General features: G+C 39.4%; 1 protein-coding gene across 2 annotated transcripts in view; it reads right to left on the bottom strand.

Annotated features, from left to right (window-relative positions):
- The window catches only part of CUBN (cubilin), a 145,236-nt gene that overhangs the window by 21,197 nt on the left and 98,723 nt on the right, over positions 1 to 25,316 (bottom strand). For both annotated transcript variants that reach the window (XM_009673702.2, XM_068934653.1), the window contains 12 exons: positions 24,526 to 24,735; positions 24,087 to 24,227; positions 22,451 to 22,632; positions 20,866 to 21,037; positions 19,667 to 19,873; positions 16,462 to 16,611; positions 15,476 to 15,597; positions 13,357 to 13,582; positions 12,114 to 12,301; positions 9,578 to 9,734; positions 8,077 to 8,226; positions 1,193 to 1,393 (listed from right to left, as the gene is read on the bottom strand). In XM_009673702.2, the coding sequence (XP_009671997.2) occupies positions 1,193 to 1,393; positions 8,077 to 8,226; positions 9,578 to 9,734; positions 12,114 to 12,301; positions 13,357 to 13,582; positions 15,476 to 15,597; positions 16,462 to 16,611; positions 19,667 to 19,873; positions 20,866 to 21,037; positions 22,451 to 22,632; positions 24,087 to 24,227; positions 24,526 to 24,735 (2,106 nt within the window). The remainder of the gene's footprint in view (positions 1 to 1,192; positions 1,394 to 8,076; positions 8,227 to 9,577; positions 9,735 to 12,113; positions 12,302 to 13,356; positions 13,583 to 15,475; positions 15,598 to 16,461; positions 16,612 to 19,666; positions 19,874 to 20,865; positions 21,038 to 22,450; positions 22,633 to 24,086; positions 24,228 to 24,525; positions 24,736 to 25,316) is intronic.

Genomic DNA, 25,316 nt, shown 5'->3' with positions numbered 1-25,316 from the left:
AGCTCAGTCTGGCAGCCTGATCACTGGCAGAGAAAGGATAGGAGCTGGGAGGATAAAGAAGCAGCATTATTCTACATTAGGAGGGAGAAGGCTTTTTCCTTTTTTTTTTCCAAGCAAACAATACAACTAGCGGGAAGAGGAATGTTAATTGCTAGAATCTGCTTTGTATACAGCAGCAAACTAATAAGGCTGCAGTCATACTTCTCAAATGTCAGAAGTCACAAGTCTGATAGCAGCAACCAACTTGAGTGAGTTATTGAAGGTCTTTTTCATGAGTAACTGCACATTGTCATCTTTCAATGCCATTCTCTGTCTTATCTCTATCAGGCCATTCATTTTAAATAAAGTATTTAACGTTATGCTTTTTGCTGTGGCTTTAAACATGAGGAATATATTAAAGGAAACACTAAAGCTAAGAACTCTGTAGGTAGAAAATGAAATAGCATTCAAAAATCAAAATACTGCCGCTACAAATTAAACCTAGAAAATATTACAATTTCATTTCTTGGGATTTTTATATCCGTGCAGACGTATATCTTAAACTCAGTTGGAAACTGCTTTTTCTAATGCATGTTTCCTCTTCAGAAAAAATGGAAATCTCATGTGGGTGACAAAATGTTACGGCTAAAATTGAAAAATATATCTAGATCCAAGTTTTATTTCTATCAGAGCTGATTCGCATTAATATTTGGCACTGCAAAGGGATCATCAAATGGGGGTATATAGCTGAGGCCATTTAATGGTTTATTTCTGGTTCCAGTGTTTTGTATAACACAGTTTTAGTATAACTGAGAACTAGACCAGCCTCCTGCATATGATAAAATCTTTTAAATGAACTGAGTTAAATAAACTGGAGATGTTTCTCCAAAAAAGAGACTAAAAAAAGCTGCCAAAAGGGGTTGCATTCCTTTGCTCCAGCAAAGGGATGGAAAATGTTTCAGATTCTGAGTTGGTCCAACGTCGTGTCTTGACATAAGGACAGTGAGATAACACATCAGTCAGTGACAGCACACACCGAACAGTCCCATGTCCGGGTGCTGAGCACTCTTTTGGGCAAGTGCAGAGGGAATATGAACAGTCTACATCTATCTACTAAGGGATTCCCAAAGTAAGGTCCAACATTTCCTACACTGAACCATGACTGCAGCCTGAGTATTTCCCATCACTGAAAGCACAGGATCTGGCTACTCACCAATGGCTCTGTATCTGGCCCGGAATCCAAAACCTGCAATGTGGGAGTCGGTGTAGAAGAAGAGCAACATTGGCCCAAAGACACTGACTGGGGCAGGGACCTCATTGCCACAAAGTGTGATGAGAGGGTGCAGGGTAACTCTGGTCCCGCTGAAAATGCTTACTCCGTCATAAAGACAAATTCCGCTGAAGAGTGCCGGGGCTGTGTGGACATACAATGCAGAAATGTTAGCAGCATATTTTCAATGATGTGATTTATTGAGCTGCAAGTTTACATGTACCTCACACACAATAAGAATTAAATTTCATATTACTTTCCATTTCAGGATCTCAGGGCTTCTCTTTTTTTACTTCTCACCTCTCAGTAGAAAAACTGAGACAGGAAAAGACAAAGAGGCACTGCGTATAAGACATCAAATTGGCTTCATTCAACACATCCTGTGAGCTGGAAAAGGCTTCAGGCCCCCAATGTTCTTGGGAGTTTATAGCTGAGTGAGAACCATCTACAGAGAGACGTGCAGACCTCTCAAAAGTAAGTATTTCCCTAGTAGATCAAAATAACTGCACTTTTTGTACAGGCAACCAACTTCATGGGCGCTTTACCTGTGATGTAGCAGTCAGTATTCAGTGCAGTGGATTTCATATGATTTGAGAGTGAGAATTTGGGAAAGTGAAAAAATAGGCCATATACTAACGTGTTTCAGGGCTCTCTTCTTTCTCTCTAAATTCCCTCAGACTTTCGAGCACCCAAACCCAGATTCCTCAGCTTGACTCACAAGACAAAAACTGTAAATTTAATCTGGCAGTTTTCCAGTGAAATACTGACATGGTGGCGGTCAGTGGAGATCTGATGACAGAGCAATAGGAAAAGAAACTGATTTTCTACTTTAGGGAGCACATCAGTGCAGATAGAAGTGTGAGTGAAAAGCTGCCTATTCAGAAGCACTAAGAAACCCAGAAATGGCGAATGTAGCATTCTACTGCTTTTCTTTCCCCCACTGGTTTTTAGTTTCTTATTTGCAGTTAGCTTTCTGGAGCAGTGAGCCATCCTCTCTGTCCCTGTGCCTTATGATGCTGCCTTTCTAGCCACCCTGCCATTTTCAGCCAGATTTGACTGAGAGGAGAGGGCTCAACCATATTCAGTTCCTGTAAGTTTCATGAAAAATCAATGGCTGAGCTGGAGTCCCAGAGGAATGTTCCCCTTGAAGGCCACGCAGTACTTTCAGTAGAAGGGCTCTAAGTTTGGACAGGCAGGTGGCCAGCCCACGGACCCACCAAGCCATGGGCCAGGGAGCATGGCACCACCAGCCTACACAGCCGGGTCCGTGGGTGGTGCTGGTGGGACACGCATCTACAGCAAAACAAGCTTCATTAGTTATAATGTTTATAGAACAACCTGGTGGGGTTTTTTTTTTCAGCATTTACAGGCATAATGGAAGCGTCGCTTGTTTATGAGGTTAAGTTGTCTTGTTAGTGATCTACTAGCAGCAATGGGGTAGTTACTTAAACTGCAAAGGATTAACCCAGAATTATCTAATTTTAACAGGAGATGCTGGACCTAATTTTGGAGAGGAGTGATTCCTGCAGATTGTCCAATCAAAACAAGCTATTTCCTAGTGTTGTAGAAAACAGGATGACTCCTATCGAACAGGATGGCGAATAGGAATGGAGTGATAATTCTGTTTCACAGGAAGGACAGAGTGACTCCAGCAGCCAGATACATTTTAGATCATTTCTGGAGTTTCAGTTGAAAAATTCTCTCTGCTGTCAGTGAAGACAATGTATGCATGCTATACAAATATGCTAATAGTGGAACAGAGTACTAGTATGACTCTAATATCAGTTACTAAGATGAATGTAACCAGCCTCATCAGATAACTGATTAAATTGTCAATTATAAAATAATTAATTAAAAATATTCTACATGTCCTACTCTATTATGAGAATACTTGATAATGGGATAAAAATAAAAAACATGATCAGTTTTAAAATACATAGAACTGAAAACAATGAAATGGAGACGAGTGCAGTTTGAAAATAGGAAAGTTGAGAAAGCGACTCAGATGTCATTCTGAAAACACTTTGGAGAAAGGCATGAAGTGAAATGAATTTCTCAACAAAGCAAAGGTTCACAACACCCATCACAAAGTGATGTTTTGATTTGCAGCAGTGCAATGAATTTCTGGCTTTGAATGCTCCAGAGTTTGGACCAATATCACTTATGAATCCCTATGAATCCTGTTAGGGCTGATCATTGTTTGATCTTTATCCTTTTAACTCATTCGCTCATTTACACTTTTCCTTAATTTCTTACCATACTGAAATGCATTACTCTGCCACTCTCCTCTAAATAATCCCCAATCTCAGGTTCCTCTGCTCCAACTCCTCATGTCCATACTTTCAGCCTCTAAACATACTCAGCACATCAGCAATTCTTCTCAGTGGTTAATTTCCTCTAATGCTATCTTAGATCTTTTCTAGCCCAATTTTTGCCCCTTGCACTACAATGAAACAGCTTTCACAAGTCTCCAGAGATCTTTTCCTAGCCAGATGTCAGACCCGCATCCTCTTTGAGCTGCCAGGCACTTTCCACATACCCAGCCCTGTTGTTCTTCATAAAACCTTGTCTACTGAGAGATTTTGCTCATCCTTCTGGTATTACTGTATTCTCTCCTTCAGTACATCTGTGAGGGTTCAATGAGACGTCTCCTCTCCTGTCTCTCTCTTTGTATCTCTCCATTTGCGCTGTATAATCTCATTTACAAACACAGACCCAGCTGTCATTTCTGTGCTGATGCCCCATGGATCTCTTTCCCTCCCCTGGCCTCTTTCTCTTCAAACTCAAATCTTATTTCTATCCCCCATCAAAACCATTCAATAGGTGAGCTTCCTCAAGTCTTCCCTTGCATCTTCTTTCCTGACAAGCTCATAATTTTGCCTAGCCTGACTAGGTCCATGTCTATGATTTAGATCTCTCTAGGTCTTCGAATCCAGCCTAGATGTAAATATTGTGGACTGTTTCTAATTATTATATTTAAGACACAGTCTTTCTTATTCTTCTACATAGCTATGACTCTCACTCAAGAAATACTAATTTTCCAACAGAGGTATTGTACCATTCGTTCCTCTTGCCTTGAAAATATTTATTTCTAAATACTGTTGCAGAGATCAATTTCTTGGCCTGACGTTCTGAATGTGTCACCTTTCTTGGAATTTCTGCTTGTCTTTGCTTTCAAGGCCTTCTTGTATCTAGCTACACTCTATTTATCATCTCTTGGTACCTCTCAGCATTGATACATTGACTCTCGCCTCCAAAGGTCACATGATAAGAGCTTCAGTTGTCCTTATGTTATATTTTTGAAATATGCCTTTTTGTTCTCTCCTTTCCATTGAGCAGGAATTTCTCAGTAACAACTTAAAACCAATTTCACTGTTCTCCATAAAATCATTTCCTTGATGTGGTGCCTGCAAAAAACCTTGACCACATTTAGATCCCTAATTGTCTGATCACTAATAACAGTGTACTCTTCCCATCCTTCTGCCTATAACCATAGATTGTCCTTCATTTTTTATTGGGGCAGAATTTGCCTTTTAGTTCAGTGTTCACAAAACTTAAAAGAATTGGGTTTTCATTCTGAATTGTAGCTTCTGGGCTTTATGGTAATACAAACAGTAATTACTAAAGCAGGAGAAGTATTATGCAGGTGTATATTTCTATGCTATATATTATATAGTATATATTAACAAATTCCATAGCAGAGGGTTCTATTCTGAAAGTAAGGAATTACAAATTTCTTCTATTTATGCTCTTTCAAAATACTCTATTGCAAAATGTGTCTACTTTCTGAATTGCCTAGTAACCACTGAGAAAGCAGACACAGGAGACTCAAAAATGAGGCTGGGACCTTGTCTCATATTGCAAAATTACTGTTGCATTTTTTTAAAAAAAAGGAGAAATAAATAAGCTATTACAACACGGCTGACACGTTATCAACACAGTGTGGTTGTTTGTATGGAAAGAGCATAAATACTACAGAAATATGAAAGTAGATATTGCAGGAGGCCCCTACCCATTTCCTCTTATTTTCCATGATTGGGAACTCAGAATTTATTGGATATTACACTCCTACCTGGAGAATATTACAGCCACTTAATAATATACTACTATAGCTGTCCTATAGGTGTATTTGTAGGAAAATTCTTCTGAATAAAGACTGTGAACAAAACCAAATGTGATTACCTACTTCTTAGATACTAAGTCTACTAAATACAGATAAAAGTTTTGGGAGTAATTCTAATATTTTAGCTTGGCCTAGACCTTTGATCCCAGGAGTAAGGAGAGATGTAGGACTACGTTTATCACTGTCACAGAAGGACTAAGAAAACAAATTCACCCTATTTGTTCGATCCTTTATAAAATAACCAAACACAATATAGGAGTTACAGAAGCAAATTGCAGTCTATGTAGTTTCACAGAACTATTTTTTTCAATTTAGTATAGGAGAAGATAAATCCAGATGATAAATGTAAACTAGATGTCTATTTTCAGATGGTAAAAGCAAAAATGTCATTCCTATGTACGAGGAAGCAGCTGATTTAGATTAAATTTTGATCATAAAATCAACAAATGCAGTTTTCTCCAGCTCTCTCTTGCTCTGCATTGTTATTTGCTATGTTTAGTGCTTAATACATATTTAATATTTACTACATGCATGTCATATTCATTTGATTCCAGATGCTGGCATTATTTCACTGCTGTGGGTGAACTGCATCATTTGGAGGCATCCTTTACAATCAGAACAGGTATCTCATCATATTTGAAAACATACTACTCTATAGCAGAAATCTGTGACTAATCAATCAAGTCATTTTATTTTGTAGCAATGTGTCACTGCACTATAGCCAATTGCCTTCTGTCTTCTAATTTTCTGGAAAACATATTTCAACCAGTTAAAAGTCCAGTTAAAAGAGAGATGTATGCCTTACAAGCATTATTTTGGATACTTCATTTTGGTACTAAACAATCATAAAGAAGCAATTGGATTTCTTTTGAGAGGTCAAATAGGTAGTAAATTATGCTAATTGGACATGCATTTAAACTATAAATACCCTACCCAGAAAATCTGTACCAGTATGTTTAAGAATTTAAAAGGCCACACTCAGCAACAACCTAAGCAGGTGCAACGCTTCCTTGCCTATGGAACAGCTGGAAATGGCTTTAACAGATGCTGCCAAATACTGTCCTGCCTTTGCAAAAGAACTATGGGACTTCATGCTGAAAACCCTTAGCACATATGCTGAACAGATTCAGTGGGACTGCTGAACACATTTTCGCATCTGCATGATAGTTTGCAGGCTGGTGGTTTCGGTCTTCTTTCCCATTTAAACACAGATAGTTTCTCTTCACTACTGGGTTATATTTTAAGACTTTGTGAAAACACATGAATAATCAGCTACGGGAGACTGTCATACTTCCTCTTTTATAACCAGATTTGCTGTAGCTCATATCCCAATTTCTGTTCTTTCCTGTGACTATGGACTTTGGTTTCTGTAGCTTGAGGAAGCTACAGAAAGGAGCCAACTGTCCTGCAAGAAATAGACCTAGATAAATATTAAAAGGCATTCTATGTTTATTATGTCTGTATCACTTGCCTCTTTGCTTTAATCTTTTCAATAATAAAAACTTGAATCCATTTATAAAGTAACTGAATGCACAAACAGAGTACAGAACAGTAATGTATGTATGCATACAGATGTCAAAATAGGCCTAATTTGATTCAGCCTAATGTTTTAGTGCATCTACTGATCTCGTAGAATAATAGTGTCTTCTATATGAAGAAATCATATAATTTCTGTGGTTTACATTGCAATTTTTTTTTAATTCTCAAAATAGCATTTTGTACTGGGGGGGGACAAAAGGTTTCAAATGAAATCACAATCAAATCAAATCTTTATCTCACATCTAAATTAAGTTTAGACTAGAATATTTTGTAATCCAAAACAGTTTGAAAACTTAAAAGGACAAGAAGCCCAACTACTGACTTTGTGATTTGGTCTAGAAAAAAAATCAAATTACTCACCAAGCCTCAATAACAAATTACTCCAATGTCTCTTTCTCCAGGTTACTCCAAGCTAACCAAATTTAGATGACCTAAAATTTCTGGTGCCACCCAAATAGTTTGTACATATTCATTCCTCTGTGTAATCATGACATTTCCATCCATAAAGATTTGATCCTATCAAAGTCAGGAAAGTTTGACCATTCACACCAATGATACAGGTTATTATACCTGGTATTTCTTGGCTAAATACTAGCCACTTTGAAAATCTCAAAAGAGACTTTTGGGTTAATGGGTAAGGATTGGATAACAACTTTTGTAGCTTTTCAACTACTGTAGTCTTTCACCTAATTTCACAAAGCAGTTTCACAAATATTTAGATGTTCTTGCATCCATGTATAACACCTAAGTATATTTATACCTATTTTATCAGTTAGGGAAACAGAAGCACTGAAAAGCAAAACAGCTGGCCTGAGATCACAAAGTGAGTCAGTGGCAAAAAAAAAAAAAAAGAAAAAAAAAGAAAAAAAAAGCAGGAACAAACACCCAGCTTTGTTGTGGTCAACCTTATACCCTAACCACCTGGCAGACTCCCCACTTAATTGCTGCAAGATATTCATCCACAGGTGAGCTTTATCTTCTGCTCTTCTGGAACACTTCACTGACACAAAACTGAACTTCTGCCAATTAATTTTGTAACCGTTTGTCTGTCAGAATGCACCAGCAAATTAAAGTATCGATCATTTTCCATACTATGAGACTTCTATGTTTCCACGTAAAAAGTTAGACCTCATAGCACGTACTGGAATTATGAAGAAGCCGTTACCTTCCAAGTGGAAAGACTCAAACTCTAAGATCACCAGTGACTGTGGTCCCTGATCGATGATGTAACTGCAGTTCAAGTTGTTGTCATACTGACTAGGGTAGTTAGGAGACACAATGCGACCTGCAGGGCCAGTGAAATTTACTCCACATCCTGCAAAGGGAAATAAATAACACACTGTTATAATCCCAAGTGGCAACATCACTCTGGTTTTGCAGTGACAAAGCCACTAATGGAAGGAGGACCTCACTCCTCCTTAGGCTGGAGCCTCTTAAGAGCCTTAAGAGCCCCACTGACTAGAAGGATGCAGAACTGCTATTCTTATGGTTTTGGAGCCTGCACATTTCAGTCACTTAAGACATAAAAACATAGCTCGTTTGAAAAGCCCCATGTTCGCCCAAGTGGTGGCATTATGCTTCCTGCCTGGCAGGCAGACGGAAACAGCCTGCAGCCAGATCATCTCCCTGCTACTTTGCCATATGCAGAGGGGCAGGAGAGGTTAGCCACCCCAAATTTCTAAAGCACACAGAATTGCTCATTTTCATGGAGCTGATTCTGATCCAAACGACTGGCGTGTCCCTAAGCTATTGGCTTAAAATAAAAGAGAGCCGTACATAGTAATATGCTCATATAAGATTAGGAATAGGCATATATAGCCTGTGATTGCCTCCGCTAAGAGGTCTGCCCTTCACTATTAGTTGATACTGACAACAGTGCAGGCATCATAAAATCAAAAGCAGCTTCAGTTGAGAATTGATTGTACTTCAGGAGTGTCTTACATTAAGCATTTAATTTCTTGCTGGTTTAATCTGAATTGAGTGAAGGGAAAGTGGTTTGCTTTGGCAGCATCCTACACAAAAGACCACCCCAAAATGACTGAAATTGAGCACTGTCGCCTGCACTTCCAGTGGGTTTGACCCTCACAAAGCACATGCCATCGTGAAGGAAATGGAGAGGCCATGCCAAGAAATGCCACTTGAGCCGCATAAAATGCAAATACAACAACAAAGCAAAGCAAAGGCCAGACCAGATGTTGACAAGTCATTTCTCCTCCTGAGAACAGTTTATGTGAAGGACATGGGCTATCCCATACACAGGAGCAACTACCACAGTCTCAGCAAGTTCTTTGACAAAAGAATAGAGTTAAAAATTGCCAAATGAGGAGCAGATCCTTTTACCTTTTTTAAGAAGATTATACCTTTAGCTTCCGAACAGCTTAACTGAAGAGAAACAACCTCTTAAAATTTAAAGCCTGTTCATTTCTTTTCAGCATACTGAAAAGGCGAGGTGGCTAAGAATAGCTACAAAGTTAATGGTTGCAAGGGGGTTTTGGCAAGTCGCAATGCTGGGGAGCGCAGCAGCCTCCTTGCATTCAGTGAGGGAACTCTTGTGCTTGAAAGCTGGGCAGAGGCTTCAGTGTCTTGCTGGACTGTTGCTACACAGACAAATACAACTAATCTAAAATGGACTATTAGAGCAGCCAACTGGCTTTAATGTCACTTACTGCTTATGAAAGATGCAGAGAAACCTTGCCCAGGAGCATCCTGAGACTGAAATACTGTAGTTATCACATTGTTTGGAGCAACAACAGGGTCAGGAGTTGAACTTCCACATCCTGTGGTTAACAAAGCTTCTTCTTCACCACCATTTCCTCTCCACACCTGACAAGCCCAGATTGGAAATAGTTTAGTGCTTTCAAAACCTACACAGTTTGTGGAAACACACTACCAGGAATTACACGTGCAATTAATTGTTCTTCCCATAGACTTGGGGTGGGATTCATCTCGCGCTGAAACTTAGACATCTACACTGGAGTTTATCAGTCTTTGTTCATTTTAGAGTCAGCGGAGACAAAAAGATTTCTCCAAGGAGTGAGTCACAGAATAAAGTAGGTGGCCAGGGGCCTCTGAAGGGCAACTGGAGGTCATCTGGTCCAACCCTGCTGCAAGCAGGGCCAACGGAGGTCAGGTCCAGGGAACCGGAGAGAAATATTTTATGATGTGCATCATTGTCTACTTCCATTTTGTCTTTGCTAACTCACCTCCGTACACTCTATCCATATGACTACCTATGTATACAGTGCATTAACAAATGCAATCCTTATGCTATTCCTAAGTCCATAAAAACCTAAGCTATCATGCTAGGGTAATATAGAGCTCCACATTGGAAGGTCTGAATCCCTAATAGCTAGCCTTGCTAATCAAAAATTATTTCAGTTATTATGTTGCATTCACTTGTTTAACAACAAGTATCAAATGATATAGGGAGTTTAAAAAATTAGTTATTTACCAAAAAAAAAGGAAAAATTGGTATTTTTTATACTACTTCAACTGTACCAATAGCCAATTTACAGTCAAGCAAACCATGCATTCATGAAGGACGTTCAGGTTTAAATTTAAGAAGGTATTTAAGTGAAAGCCCATTCAGGTAATTACTTGAGCATGTACTTAAGGCTCACACTTTAAGTACTGAATTTCAGCACACATAAAAAGAAACATATGGCATGAGTGTTTGATGTTCCTGTGTGCTTAAATCATTTCCAGAATATGGATGTTTATTGCCAAAGACTTAAAACTTCTGCTTTAGGAAAAAGTAAAAAAGGATTTAGTTTAATAATACATTTATTTTGCAGCAGTATGCTTAATGTGATCTTTTTTACTGATCTCTTACACTAAAAATAAATAAGAAACAAATAATATTTGATTTTAAAAATAATATATTTAAAAGAAATCTGAGTGAAACTAGAACAATGATATAAAACTGTGATTGCTCTAAGCAAACATCCTAAACTAAGGTTAGCCAAGGGTTAAGTCTGTAAGTGCAGGCATACGAATAAGCTCATTCATCTGGCCAGGTGTTTGGGGCAGTGGATGCTCAAAGGATTAATACAGACAATCCATAGCCTGGCCAAGATTTTGCAAGGTCACTATTGATTTTGGATTCCTCTTTTTTTGGCTGCTGAGTTTGGAATACATGGGAGAAAGTTACACCTGCTTAGCAGTTTCTCAAATCCAGAGACCAGACATTTCAAACTGGACACTCAAAAATGGAGGGGGTCATCATAAATAATTTCAGATTTTTCTCTAAGGGCTGACTCTCCAGTTGACATAGTTTTGCCCATTTAAAACCAGCTGTGTACACACCATTCAGGACAGTTCAGAACTCTGAATTTAAAGCCTCTTTATTGGAGAGAAGTAAAATTTGTTATATATTAGTGAAACTTTATTGCAACATATTACAGCAATTAATCAGAGGAGCAGCCTTTGAAAATACAAATTTGATAATTATTTTTCTCACAGCCTTCAAACATGAATGCTTTTGAGGTTTGTAAGGTACTAGGTATAGATCAGATGTACAGCTGCTCAAGTCTTCCTACATGTTTGTCAATAATGTTTGCCCTTTATTGCAAGTGGGAGTTGTACTGCTATGGAGAAAATGAACACAAAACCACTGAACATAGGCCAAATGCCTGAGAAAAAAATTACACTGAAAAATTCAAAGCATGCCCACTCTGTTCTATTGCTTTGAAAACAAGTGGCTCTTGACAACCTATGAAGGATAAGAATGCTATCTTTGTTCTTTGAGATAAAAAAAAAAAAAAAAAGGATTAGTACAATTTGGACAGCTTATACACATTTATAAAGAAATCTTGTGGAATTATACTGTCACATTCATGTTTTTTTACTCACTGGATTAATTGAAAAGGCCTTTTCTTTACAGTATATTTTCTCATTGTTTCCTGGTTCTGAAGCTATATGTCCTTTTTTCATATTGTTCAGCTTTGAGACATCATATAGGGTGAGGGGACCCTGCTGAATAGGTGGAGCCTCAAGGCCTGGTAAAAATTTAAAATATATGCAAGCCAATTCTTGAAGCATATTAAAAATTGACTGTAGCGTACACGGACTTTAGTTTATATTTCCTGGAATTTGTGCCTTAACAGTCCTAACAATGACATGACTGCAAAACAGGATTCTAGAATCATTACTATTTTAATCACTGCTCTGCTGATCTCACATCAGCATCAACATTTATTTTACCTTCACATAACTGCTCTGGCAGCTTCCATCCCTATCTGGGATCTGGAAGTTATTGTGAAAGTACATCTCCAAGTGTTTGCTTTCATGCGTAATGATGGTCCACGTGCATCTGGTGTTCATGGGAAAGTTCTGAGGCCAATGAGGAGACTTGATCACACCATTATCTGAATGAATAATTCCACCACAGCCTAGAGAGAGTAGCAACAGGTGAGACATGCTCAAAATATTTCTTGCTGGTGCTCCCACAGTACTCCCACAGCTTTGAATGGCTGCCTGCCTGTGTGGCTGCAATAGCAAGAGCGTCCTAATACCTGTTCAGCCTTCATTTACCCCACTATTGCTTATTTTTCATTCTCCTACCCCTGCAGCAAAGAGGTAGTTACACTCCAGAGGAGGTCTCCCTTTGTGCTTCACTTTCTCTTCGTTACGAGTTCCTTCTGCATGCCAGTTTTGCTCTGGCCCATCTGTATGCTCCTGACAATTAGGAGCGACTGCTGCTCACACAGAGAATGAAGGTCAGAAACGCACCGATGAGGAGCTTCTCCTGAGACTGTACCACACGGCAGGCACATCGTGGCTGACAGCCATTCAGAGAAATGCTCTGGGGACAAAACTTCATTCTACTGCCGTATCCCAGTTTTTCTCACTTTACAACATGCAAATATTGCAGTTCCACATGTGAATCTACTCAAGCTACATCTGTTGACCCAGGGCAAAATGATGACTTCCCCTCCAGCCCAGGCAGCCCTGTGAATTGCAGTATGGAGACAGCTAAATACATGCCTTTAAAAAATTGCTAACAGATTAATTTATAAAGGCTAGTCATGGCTCTATGTCACCTCATGTTCCTATACATAGTTCAGATAATTTGAAACATACTTGCAAATATGCTGCCAAGAGTAATTTACTAGGGCTATGTGTACAGCACTAACAATCTGATATTACTTCAGCGATGATGTAGTAAGAGGATGAGTAAAGAAGAAAAAAAAGCTATATGATATTCTACTTTTTTCCTCTTCAATTAAAAAATACATATATCAGCTTTAAAAGGAATATTTTATTTTTTCATTCTTCCATTTAAGATAATAGTAATTCTGTTTAGAAGGATGTGAGGCCAAATTTTGCTTGTAATGCAAACTTACTTAAAGAGAGGGAGCCCTGTTTTACGTTGTGTCTGAAAAGTGCTAAATAGGCATGATGTACTGCTATATTAGACCGATGAAAGAACAATTATTTTTCTTACCTAGAGATTCTGCTGCCCACGTTGCATAAAAGCCACCTCCTCGCACTGAATGGTCAGAGTTAAAGATCACAACTAGCTTGCTAGAACCAGACCGAATGGTCCCAGGGGATGTATTTCCACAATACTTTCCTATGACAGGAGATCCAGGAGAGCCACCATTCAGGATAGTAACAGAATCCCACTTACAGAGTGAGTGACTTTCAAGGTGGAAGGCTGTAAAAGTAAGCTGTAACACACAAAAGCAACATTCAGGACTTAACACCACTAGCAGGGGGGGTTAGAGCAATTCCAGCCAGATCCCACAGCCGTCCCACGACAATGATTTCTGAATTTCACTCAGCTCTCTGACCCTCACTTCACCTTCAAGCTTTCCTGCAAATGCTGCTTGAAATCTTGCTGTTATAAGTAACAGCAGCTACTTAGCATGAAGAGAGAAACGAAAGATGAACACACAGGTTCAAAACTGGTATTATTAGGAATTAACCGTATGTTTAAAGTTAAGCATGTGCTTCAGAAATCTCTTGGATGTGTGCAGGTGTTGAACCACCTTCCTGATCTCAAGTCTTCTGGTCTTGAAATCTTAAGTTACACGTTCAAACGTGAACAGCTACTTAAACAGAAAGCCTAGGATTTTTTTCTCCTTTCATTTTGAATCAGAATACTTAATGGTTGCTGAAAATAATGCTGGTTTCCCTTCAACCTGAGAGAAACAGTTGCATGGCTGGTTCCTGCAGGCCTGGATACATCACATAAATAGACTGGGCTGGGCAGGCAGCTACTGCCACTTCTCTGCCTCCCACACTGAACCTATTTGTCCCTGGACTGAAATGCGCGCTGGTGGGATTTCCAGTTCAAAGATTTAGATCTGCTGATCAAGTAGACTCCTGGATTTGTTGATGTTGCTGTATCGACGTATGGTAATGACTACTTGACCCTCTTTCAATAAGGCCTTATTACTAGTTTCCAGAACTGGGATCTTTGTAGAAAAAAGTTTAGCAAATACATAGCACTTCTCCCTGTAACTTTTGCATGTATTCATCTCCAAAAAAGCTCTGCCTGAGGCAAATTTAGCTCAAGTGGTTCAAGTCTGGAACTTTACCAGCAACTGAAACTGGCAGCTTAATGGAAAAGGTTAGTCTGCCTTCACTGAGGGTGCTACTGCTCAGTCTTCTTAGAAAAAAAACTTTGCTTACATATGATTAAGATTAGTTCTGGTTTAAAGAAATCTGTGGAATAAATAGAGATTTTGTGTTCTAATAAGATATTCCTGTATTCCCTGAAAATGAGCAAATACCAAGGTAGTGATGAAAATATCATGCAGCAGAATAGTTAGGACTGTGGGTTTGCATTTGTAAGAAGTACCTCTGTAGCTGTAAATGAGAAAAATATGATACGGAAATTAATGAAAGACACTAAATATGAAACTCTGTGGTGTGTTTTACAAAATTGCTTTTCACATGTTTTTCCTGATCTAGACCTGAAATGTCACTAACTGGGCCTGTTCTCCAAAGGATGCAATGAGTGAAGTTTAGCGCTGCTTGGTCACAAAGGTGCTTAAATTGGCCCCTTGGCATTTTGGCTGAAGTAAGCGGCACAGATGGATTGGGCTGGTACTACAGGCAGCTGATTAGTAGTCCCTGGAAAATGAGAGTACCCTCTCATTGATGTAATTTGTACAGGCAACCATATTCAGTTCCAAACTAACCATTAAGAAACGGAAGTGACTTTACAGTGGCTTGCAACTTTTATTTTCTGCAGAGGTGCAAACGCTTTCAGAGCTAGTGTATTCTCATGAATGAATACTTCTCCATGAACATTTAACAACATGAGTTATTTTAATTCCCTACACATAGATAGTCATTGCTTTAAAGGAAAAATCAGTGTTATGTCTTAGGGCCAAGTTTCATTAGAATCTTTCTGTTTTTTAAAAAAGCACAGTCTAGGTTGGTTGTATTATCTTTATGTTTCCCCCTGGTCCTTACATAGGACTGATGATCAGATTTTTCATTTCTTCACATTTCCCATTTTCCAAATTGTTTAAAATCTTTCCCTCAGGCATCAGGGGATGTTACTCACAGCCAGCTGTATTCACAGGGCTCTACAGCACTGTATTACTCACAGTGATAGTTTCACCCTCAGGGGCTTCCAACAGCCAGGAGCAGCGATTCAGGTTGCTATAAGGCTCTGGGTAGTTAGGACTTGAGATAACTCCACTTTCACCTGACTGTATACCACCACAGGCTGAAGAAAAAAAGATAACACTTCCTTACATTTTAAAACTGAACACTATAAGCAATTGTCTGGAATATTATTCAGCTTGAAATAGTATTAAAACATATTTAAGTCAGACTGATACAGGTAAGGATAATCAATTCACTTGGGAAAATCCAAAATTTAAAATATTTTTCATTGAATAGTAAGTAAATACATTCAGTGACCTTGAAGTTTGTATTTATTCTGACACTTAATATAGCTTTGCAAAGCCTTTGCCAGTTGACACTTAGAGCTGCTGCTTCTACCTTATCTTCCATTTACTTATCTCAGTCTCCTAACCAAACTGGAGCCATTCCTAGACCAACACAATCAAGTCAAAAAGTTGCTGATGGGTCTAGATAACCACCAGGGCTAAATTCAGCTGTGAAGGGAAGAACAGTTGTGCTGGCCCGTAAATGGCAAAGTGGTGTAATTTGCACTGATATGACTTTGAGTGGGTTTCAAAATGAGAGCAAAGGTTCAAGCAGCAGACTGTGTCTCAGCCATGCTAGCATTCTGGAGGCCTATTTGAAGTAACTCAAACTTGGCTCGTGTTACCTGTTATGTTCCTATTCCCAAGAGCAACCAGCTGTTCTGAGTGTTGCACTGCATTGCAGAAACTCAAATGCGGTTCAGAGAACAGGAACAGTGAGGCAGAAAATAAATTTGAAATTTCAATTGCTAGCATATGTTTGCCTTAAATTGATATAAATAGTGGTGGCCCGGTGTAATTTTTGAGGATCTCTTTGAGAGCTGATCCCGTAGTGTGAATTCCCAGCATCACCAGATGGATGGCAACATTCCCCAGAACTACCTCAGCCACTGAGGGCAATAGTCAATCATGTCATTTACCTTCAAATGTGTAATGGGCTGAGAATCCTTTATCTTCTGTGTTTTCATCACTTACAAAGTGTACCCAGATCCAGGGAGCAGCTATTACTAGTGGCACAGATGGTGCGGCCTGACCACAGAGTCTGGCTATCAGTTCTCCACCAGCATCCTCTGAGTAAAAGAAGAAAAAATACATAGTTTTTGAATCCTAAAATAACTGCAGTAACTGGAAGGAATATATACATTCACATGAATATATGCAAAATAAACAAGGAACCATGCATTTCATTTTGTTTTGATTCTAAAACAGGAAAGTATATATTGTACTTAATAACTGATTATTTGTTTTATCTGTGTAGAATGCTGCAGTTCATTGGTGGGATCTAAGTCTCTAGAATCACGGAATTAATGTTCCTATACATAGGAACATGTTCCTATACGCTGAATTAATGAACTTTTTAATATCTAGGCCTCTTTCTGCAAATCCATACACCTTTATTTGGTATGACCCATCAGATGTGAAAACGCAGAGATTGATTTACAAAAGTCCGGGGGCGGGACAGTGGGAAGGGATGGCCTGAGGACCTGATCACTTGGAAGTCTATTGAGCCTTCTATTCATGACATCCTCATTAAAGTCAACAGGCATTTTGAGTTTTCTAACACGTAAGAATGTGCTTCATCCATGAACAAGCTTAGCCACTGCTGCATTAATAGTGGGCATCCCTCTTCCAGTGAGCTGAATATACAGTTTTGTATGGCTAAAAAACAAAATCAACACATGCTTGAATCATTGAAACCTAAAAGGAAAGCATGACAGAGGCAGTCGCATGCCTATGACTTTGAATGTTTGCTCTTGTCAGCACAAGCTTTTATCTAGTCGTGGTGGTAAAAGTAATCAGTTTCAGTTTTGTCTTCTCAGGGGGAGATGGAAAGTAAAGGTAACAGTGTTCCTCAAAACATCCAGGCAATGTCATTCCTAAGTCTGCTTCTCTAATAACAGCAGGATGCTGGTCTTAAATGTATGTCTCCATTCAAAAGCAACTCCTAGCTCCAAGCAGAGGGGCAGGTTGTTCCTGCAAAGAAGGCAGCAGAGCAGGAGCAAGACGCTTTGGGCTCTGTTCAAAGCCCTGTCACAGCTTATTCCAAGTAACATGGCTTAGTAGCTTCATCTTTCTGTCATATATAAGGACACAGCCACCTATTAAAATGCTTTGAAGTACTGGGTAACAAAGTTCTGTTAATGTAAATTACACAGAAAAATGTTGCAACCTGTCTTGTTACTGCATGTTAACAAGCACTAAAGAAGATACTTATCTGTACTAGCAGAAGACATTCATGATAAATTATTGTTTAGGAAAATATAGTAGCAATTACTTTGATTATTAAAGTGTGAGGTATACTCTTCCTTTTCTGCACTTCCTATGAAGTGACTGACTATGTGACAGAAGTGACCAAGGTTACACAGTCTCTTTCTCCTAACAGTGTGAAAAGGGCCGGGACACCTATCGCTGCTTTCATGGATGTCCACTTGGCCAATTCTTCTGTGAGATTTGGTTCAAACTGAAGGCAATGGTCTGAAAAAACAAAATCAAATATCTGCAAAAGCCAAAGACTGATCTCCTGAACCCAAAAGTAAGGTGCATATTTAACTGTAGTAACATGTACAGCTATACTAGCATGTACAAATTACATATATGTGGCTGATAATATAATAACTGAATGTTAAGCTTTACTCTATGAAATTTTAAATATGTGTTTTGCCTTTTTGGATTAAATATTCCTCAGTGAATACACAAAGTCTTTTCTGCCTTTTTATTTCATTTAACACCTGTGTGTTGCACAGGCAACTCAAAATAATTTTTTATATCTTATATTCATTCAGGATCTCCTGGGTCACTATGACTGAACTGGACCTTTCCTCAAATTCACGTTTGCCGTGTTGAGAGTTTCAAGCAGCATCTACTGGAGCTTAGTGACCTTCTGCACCATTTGCATCTCAGTGCTCGCTAAACGCTACTTGTGAACCTATACAGCAGAATTAGGGCATTCTGCCTTTGACATGAGACTGTTCTTGCGAAACTAAAGATCCATTTGTATGGCCAAAATCAACATTACTTTTCAGACAGCTAAACAGTGTGGAGCAAAACAAGACTACGTTTTTTCCCCTTTCCTTTGATTGTATTGCCTGGAGGCCTGAGGTTTACAGTGAAGTGAGAGTAGTGGAGATTGATGGGTAACTGACCAGATATATTTTATTAGCTATTCTCGATTCTCTTTCTGTTATTTCCCAGCTTCAGTGCATACATGGGAGGGAATTCTTAGGCTATACAGCAACACATGCTTTTGCTCTGGGCAGGACAAACCAAAGCTATGTGACCAAGAGCTCTCATTCAAATGAATGCAAATAAAGATGTAACTGATTCCTGCCCTCAATCCCCCCACCTTCCGGAAACAATTGCCTAGTAAATTAGAGTCTGCTCTCTCTGGGACTCACAGATACAGCCTCTCAATGAAGACGACAGCTGGAGCTTTCATACTACACTTGGCATTAGTTGAGCAATTTTCATACGACATTTCCAGTTGCTTGTTCTTGCAGATAGCTAACATACTCAAATATACAGAGACATAACTGGGGCATTAGTGCTATGACTGTTTTCCTCTTGAATACCTTAATCTATATTTTACGATGCAGTATCATGGGGAATACAGATTTGGTTTTGGAGAATCACCTTATAGTATACAAAAGTGGTGGTATAAAGCCCAGAGCCTGTGGATGATTAAAGCATTTTTTATTCCACTCCTGCTGCCCTGGGAGGCATCTCAGGAGCAGGGAGAAAATGCGCTGTGGACCAACTGAATTCTTCTGCTGGCTCCAACTTCTCCGTAATTGTCATCTTTCAAGGGAGAGGAGGTGAAAGTTCACGTCCTTTGTAAAGAGAGGGTCAGGTCCGTGTAGCAACCACCGAAACAATTTATTCCCCACAGCTACCTGTCCACTCTTGCTTTTTCCCCCCGAAAGAAAAGGTGACTAGATTCATGCATCCATTGCTCTGGCAGTGAAATCCCACTCCTGGTCTAGAAAGCATCATGGCAGGCGAATGCTCTTTCAAATGCACGTGTCCTACAGTCAGTGTTTCATATGCATGAATAAGATTGGGCACCAGCACAGTCACATAGCCAAAATATTGATAGGCTTAATCCATCCACCTATTGCATGTACAAACCTATTCGTAACTCTAGGTAGTCATACTGGCAGTCCTGGTGATGTTCCAAGTGGAAATCCTCAAAGGAGATATATATGGATGAATTGTAGTGGGAGGGGTTTTCAATGGTCCATTCACAGTTTAGGTTACTTGTGTAATTCTTAACACCATCATAACCAGGAGAAGAGAAATTCCCACCTGCATATCCAATAAGGGTTCCACCACAAACTGCAGAAACAAAGCATAATTTTTTTAAAAATAGGAATAATTTTGGTATGAACAAAAATCCAGCTGCCATTTCTTCTCATATGCTCATGTCAGCAGGCATATGTAGGGATTAGATGAAAACTTGCTCCATCTTCTTCCTTATTTTCAGTCTACTGCTGTGTACAAGAGAATTCTTGTCTACTTCCTAGAAGTTATTTGGAAGTCTTTAAAAATACATGTGTAAAAAGCAGGAAAAACAATTATTCCCAACATCAAATGAAATATTTCAGCAGCACCATCAATATAACAAGCATTATTTAACTTTTTGATAAAATCGCACTGTGGCTCCTGTTCAGCATTGCTCAGCCCTACCCATTACCTAATCCCAAACTCAAGGGAGGACGATTTCTCTGGCAACATACCCTCAAAAACAATACACTGATGCTACAGAGGATGTATGTGTATGGGGAGAATCAAGTTTGAAAGATTCAAGGCTCTAATAATAAGGCTCTGCCAGCTGTCTCCTCTCTGGAGGTTGGGCTTGCAAAATACGTTAGCTGTACTTTCACAAGCTTCAGTAAATTACTTAACCCCCTGAGTAATAAGCAAGCATGGAATTATTCAAACTGTCTATGTCACTATGTCTTTTGGATCTCTTCATGGCATAAGCCCACTTCAGTCCATCTTTTACTCAATACTAAGTAAGCAAAGACAATAAATCAGCAGTAGGAGTAAGGAGTATGATACGTAACAGAGGTTATTTTTCTTTCCATTTCAAGTTGGACGTAACAGGCACACGAAGTCCGTAACTCCCAGACTCCGTATTTTTTCAAGTCCTTTCAGCTAATTAAAGATACGTCATCTGCTCCCATTCAGACACGTATAACAGGAAAAAAAAGGCATCAGGGATTTGTTATTTTTCTAGGTCATTTTTTGACATGCATCAGTATTTTAGTTATGAAATGACTCACCAAAGATCAATCATTTGACGTTAATTCAAAAACAAACGGTACCTGCATCTTCACTAGACGTGTATGAGACACTGAAGCCTCTGGTCGTACCAGACATATCTGTCACCAAAACAATTTTCATTGTGTTTCCAGAGGATTTCACCTGAGTGCCTGGATTTATCTCGCCACACAGCTTGGCCAGCCGGGGGGAATTCTGTCTGAGGCCATTGTAAACCTGTTGGGTCAAAATACACTCTTATGAGATCAAAATACAGCGTTAGAGGCATCTCCTGTATCATTGAAAAATGCTTCGTATCTTTAATATGAGGTTCATTGCTGTCCCTTACAGAAGGTTAGCTCTATTCAAATCTATTTAAACCTTGGAAATAACTTCCATTGACTTGAATGGATGAGGATCTGAGGTAAAACATCAAAAATACACTGTGTATTCTGGCACACAAAACATATTCACTCTCTTTTTCTTTTAACCAAAATTGAAACATTCTCATTGGAAAACTATGCAGTATTTTACTCCAATGTGTATAGCTAAAGCTAATTCATCTGTTTGCACCCCTATTCTCAACAAATCGAAAACTAAACTAGATCTTCTGGTAGGACCCAGGATACAGATAATATGTAGGGAACTCTGCCTCACTGGAAGAGAAGGGCAAAGGAGGAGACGGATCCCTTGCTTTCACTTGTTGCAGCCTTTGCCTTAGTCTTCACAGCACCACACTTCACAGCACCATCTCCCATTTCTGCTGCTTTCATAAAGGAACTCTCTTTCTGAGGCTATCGTACATCAGCCCAGTTCCAGCTCTGAGAGCCTGGTTTGGTTTTTTTTTCCACTGGGGCCAAATTAACAACAACCTATCAGTTTGGAGGTGAATGTAATGAAGAGAGAGAAATTCCTGGGTTTTCCTTGTCTTCCTTGCAGAATCTGTGAGGTACAGTTCAGTACTAGCCATTTGTTGCAACTCTGATTGATAGTCATCTTTTTTTAAATTTTAACAGCAGTAACAACCTCCAAACTCAAGAGAGACTTGAAATTTGACTGATGGTCTTTGTGTCCACAGAGAAGAGGTGTCTAAAGCTTTCAGAGACCACAAAGCTTTTTTTCCACAATTGATAAAGAGACAATTCCAATGACTTACAGCTATAAGACATATATGTGGGAAAACAGATAAGGTTCTGTCCTTGATACACTCTATGGGGATAGAAGGATTAAAAGGATTCAAGAGACCTGGATGCTAAAGGCTGACAGAGAAGGACCTAATGGTGTAAGGGTTGTATTGGGAGAACCCTGCAGCTCCTGTGCCAGAAATTACCTGGATGCCCAGGAGAGACTGGGGGAGCTGGAGATGCCCCTGCCCACTGTTAAATTTATGAAGTTGAAGCCTGATCCTCCAAATCCTCTCCTGTGCCTGCCCATGAATTCCAGAATGTCCAAACTCTAAAACAAGAACATGAATTTAGGCAACCAAGAGAGCTAGCTTTCTCTCATTATATCTGTTTTCTTTGGGTGAAATTATGATTAGTCTTAAAACCAGATGTAGACATATAAATGACATTTCAGCTGTGTTATTTCTGTCAGTGCCACATAAAAGGATCAGAAACAGCATTTTCTGCCTTCACATCTGATACTCACAGCCACATAATCGGATGAGCACCTCCAGTGCTCCTCAGTTTTCATATCATTAATGGTTAGGGTGACACGTCGGCCTTCTTCTACTGTGATCCTCCATTCACATATTCGATTATGCGGGTATAGGTTTGGATAGTTGGGTGAAGTAAATGTTCCAGAGGGGGCAGTAAAATCCCCACCACACTCTGAAATACCAAATATTGCAACATGTCTTTGAGTAGAGCATTGCTTATAGAGTTATAGCAAGAATACATTCATAATGCAAGAAAAAGAGAGCCCAAGTACTTGATTTAATATGCCTGTCTAGTCCATGTTTTTCTAAATAGCTGAGTTCCCACCAGTCTTTGCCACTCAGCCATAGAAACAGTTGTTACATTTTGAATGTTAATTGACCATAGAAGCACATTTTTGTCTGATTATTAATAGTCTCTTCTCTGAAGGGCTCATGCCAGACTTTAGGTGTCTTACACTTGGTTTCTCTTAAAATACAGACATATAATTTAATGGAGTGCAGTGGGAGAGTTGGTGCTTTTCCTCACCTTCACATACGCCTGCAGAATGCTCTAATCTGTTTATCAACCTTTGTTAAATTTTTACTGATACAGCTTCTTCTCTAGAGTTGCATAAGAGGGTCCTGTGAATGGAATAACATGCCTTTGGAGTTTTTTTCATCCTCCTCCTCCGCCTCTGTTATTTTATTGCAGAAGCACAGATGAAGGCTAAGGAAGCTTTCAGCTGAAATTTTAAATGAGATGGAAAGAGTTCCATAAGCTTGGCAGGAGATTCTTTGAGACCACCACTGAGGAGAATTTATTTCTTTAAAAGTAGCCAGATCTTGGTGGGACACATGTTGCATGGGTACTCAGGAACGTAAGGGAGAAGTGAGAAGCAGGACAAGGGCTATGTCCTTAGTCCTGATCAGGATAGAGCTCTTAAAGTCATTGTGTTTGTCCGGTCTTCATCACTAATGTTAAGTCTGGAAAGACCTTTTACTTGGAAAGGTAAAATCTCAAAGGAAAATAATCTGGTATGCTACATGGAATCTGTTAGGTAAGTGTGCACTGTCCTTCTGCAAGTCTACAGGTCGTTGGCAGAGATTCCTTTTTATGTAAGGGAACTCCTCGAAGGAGGTGAGTAAAATTCTGAGTGTTTACATCAACAGCTCCCTTTCTCCCACTTTTCCCCAAACAATTCATTTTGAGTAGGTGGTGTAGGGGAGAAGATTTCACTCCAAAATATTGATTTTAGGTGCTAGAGACTTAAGAATACCATCCACCACAGAGGTACAGAATAACATAATAAAAAATTGCAGCATTTCTTTAAACCTTTCTCCTTGACAAGAGGGATGTGGGAGGGGTATGGCAGGGCATCCCTGGACTGACTGCTGGGGAGAAAAGGTGTGGAAGAGTGGGTTCACGGTCTGAGACCAACTGTTGAGGGCAACATCCATTATAGCAGAAGACTGCTTGCCTCTCAAGGTATCAGCTAACTTGTGATCAGACACAGAATAACCCAGACACAGATTTGAAGAGCAAACATACAGCACTCCAAGAATAAGTGATCTAGAATGTGTATTACAATTACAGTGTCCAGTGTGTGCTGCATCCCTGATAGAAACTTATAACCTTATAAATCCAACCTTCAGCACTGGAATCAAAGCGCAGTCTGAATCCTCGGGCATTGACTGATCCATCAGTGACAAACTTGACATAAGCAAAACTGTCAGAGGTGTCCACAGCATCAGGGAGAGCATTACCACAGTACTTGCCCAATAGATTTCCTGCACAAGTCAAATACAGAAAGTCAATTTTTATCAAAGACAGTATTTGCATTTATATTGAAGGATCACTTTTCAATTTAGCTAGGTAGACAGGAGTAAACAAATAAAATCAAGTCATCACTGGGAAATGGAAGGGTTTTGTTTGCTTTGCTTTGCTTCAGCAAGCAAGGCAGACAGGAGCACTGTTCATTCTAAAGGCTCACTTTCTACGCAATGGGGAATGCTTTCTGGAACCTCTTCGGAGGTTTCTTTAGCAGTGTTAAGGAAGGGAAGACAAACATTGAAACAGTTTTCTGACCAGAGGCGTTATATTCTCGGATCTCCACAAAATCACTTGCACACTCGGACGAGTTTTGAATATCTAGGCCTTCTAGTCTGATGGTAAGATAGTGGCCCCTGGGTCCCTGCAGAAACCATTCACAGAGCAAGTTATCTTCATAATGAAGGTCAGGATACCCCACACTTTCAATGGTGCCAGTTTGTCCGATCACTGTTCCACCACAGGGAGCTGCAAAGGCAAGGACATTGCTTACTCTAAGGAAGGACCTCGGAGAGATGAGCTTTCTCCTGTACAGGACTTTAAGCTATGACACAACTGGCTTGTTTTGTAACTGAGGTAATACAGCGGGCATTGCCTTCAGATTCCACATTCTCGTCCTAATTCAATCAGTCCTAGTTTGTTTTTTACCATACATAGCCTTCCACTGTAAGCATCCCCTCTGACCTGTCTCTCACTAACTTGAATAAACTCGCAGATATCAAGGCCTATATCTAATTTCTACTAACATCCATATTTATCAGAAAAAAACAGCTCTTCTTAAAAAGACATCAAGCATGTCACAGTCAGTGTATGGAAATCTTTATTGGACGATTACAAAGAAATTTAGTTTGCTAAATACTGATCTAAATTTTTATGACTGACCAAATTTGACTGCTGGTTTGGGACTACAGCAGTAGTTCAGATTCCTCTTCTCTTTCTTGCTTTCTCTTCCTACTTCCATACCATTCCTTGTGATGCCTCAATAAGGGACCACATCACAGTTCATTTATTCTTATGTCTTGCCCTCTGAAAATTCATTTATTTGTGGT

The sequence above is a fragment of the Struthio camelus genome, chromosome 2 (genome assembly GCF_040807025.1).
Source record: "Struthio camelus isolate bStrCam1 chromosome 2, bStrCam1.hap1, whole genome shotgun sequence".
Taxonomy (NCBI): Eukaryota; Metazoa; Chordata; class Aves; order Struthioniformes; family Struthionidae; genus Struthio; species Struthio camelus.
Note: the sequence above shows the minus strand (reverse complement) of the source record. Positions and strands in the feature narration are given on the sequence as shown.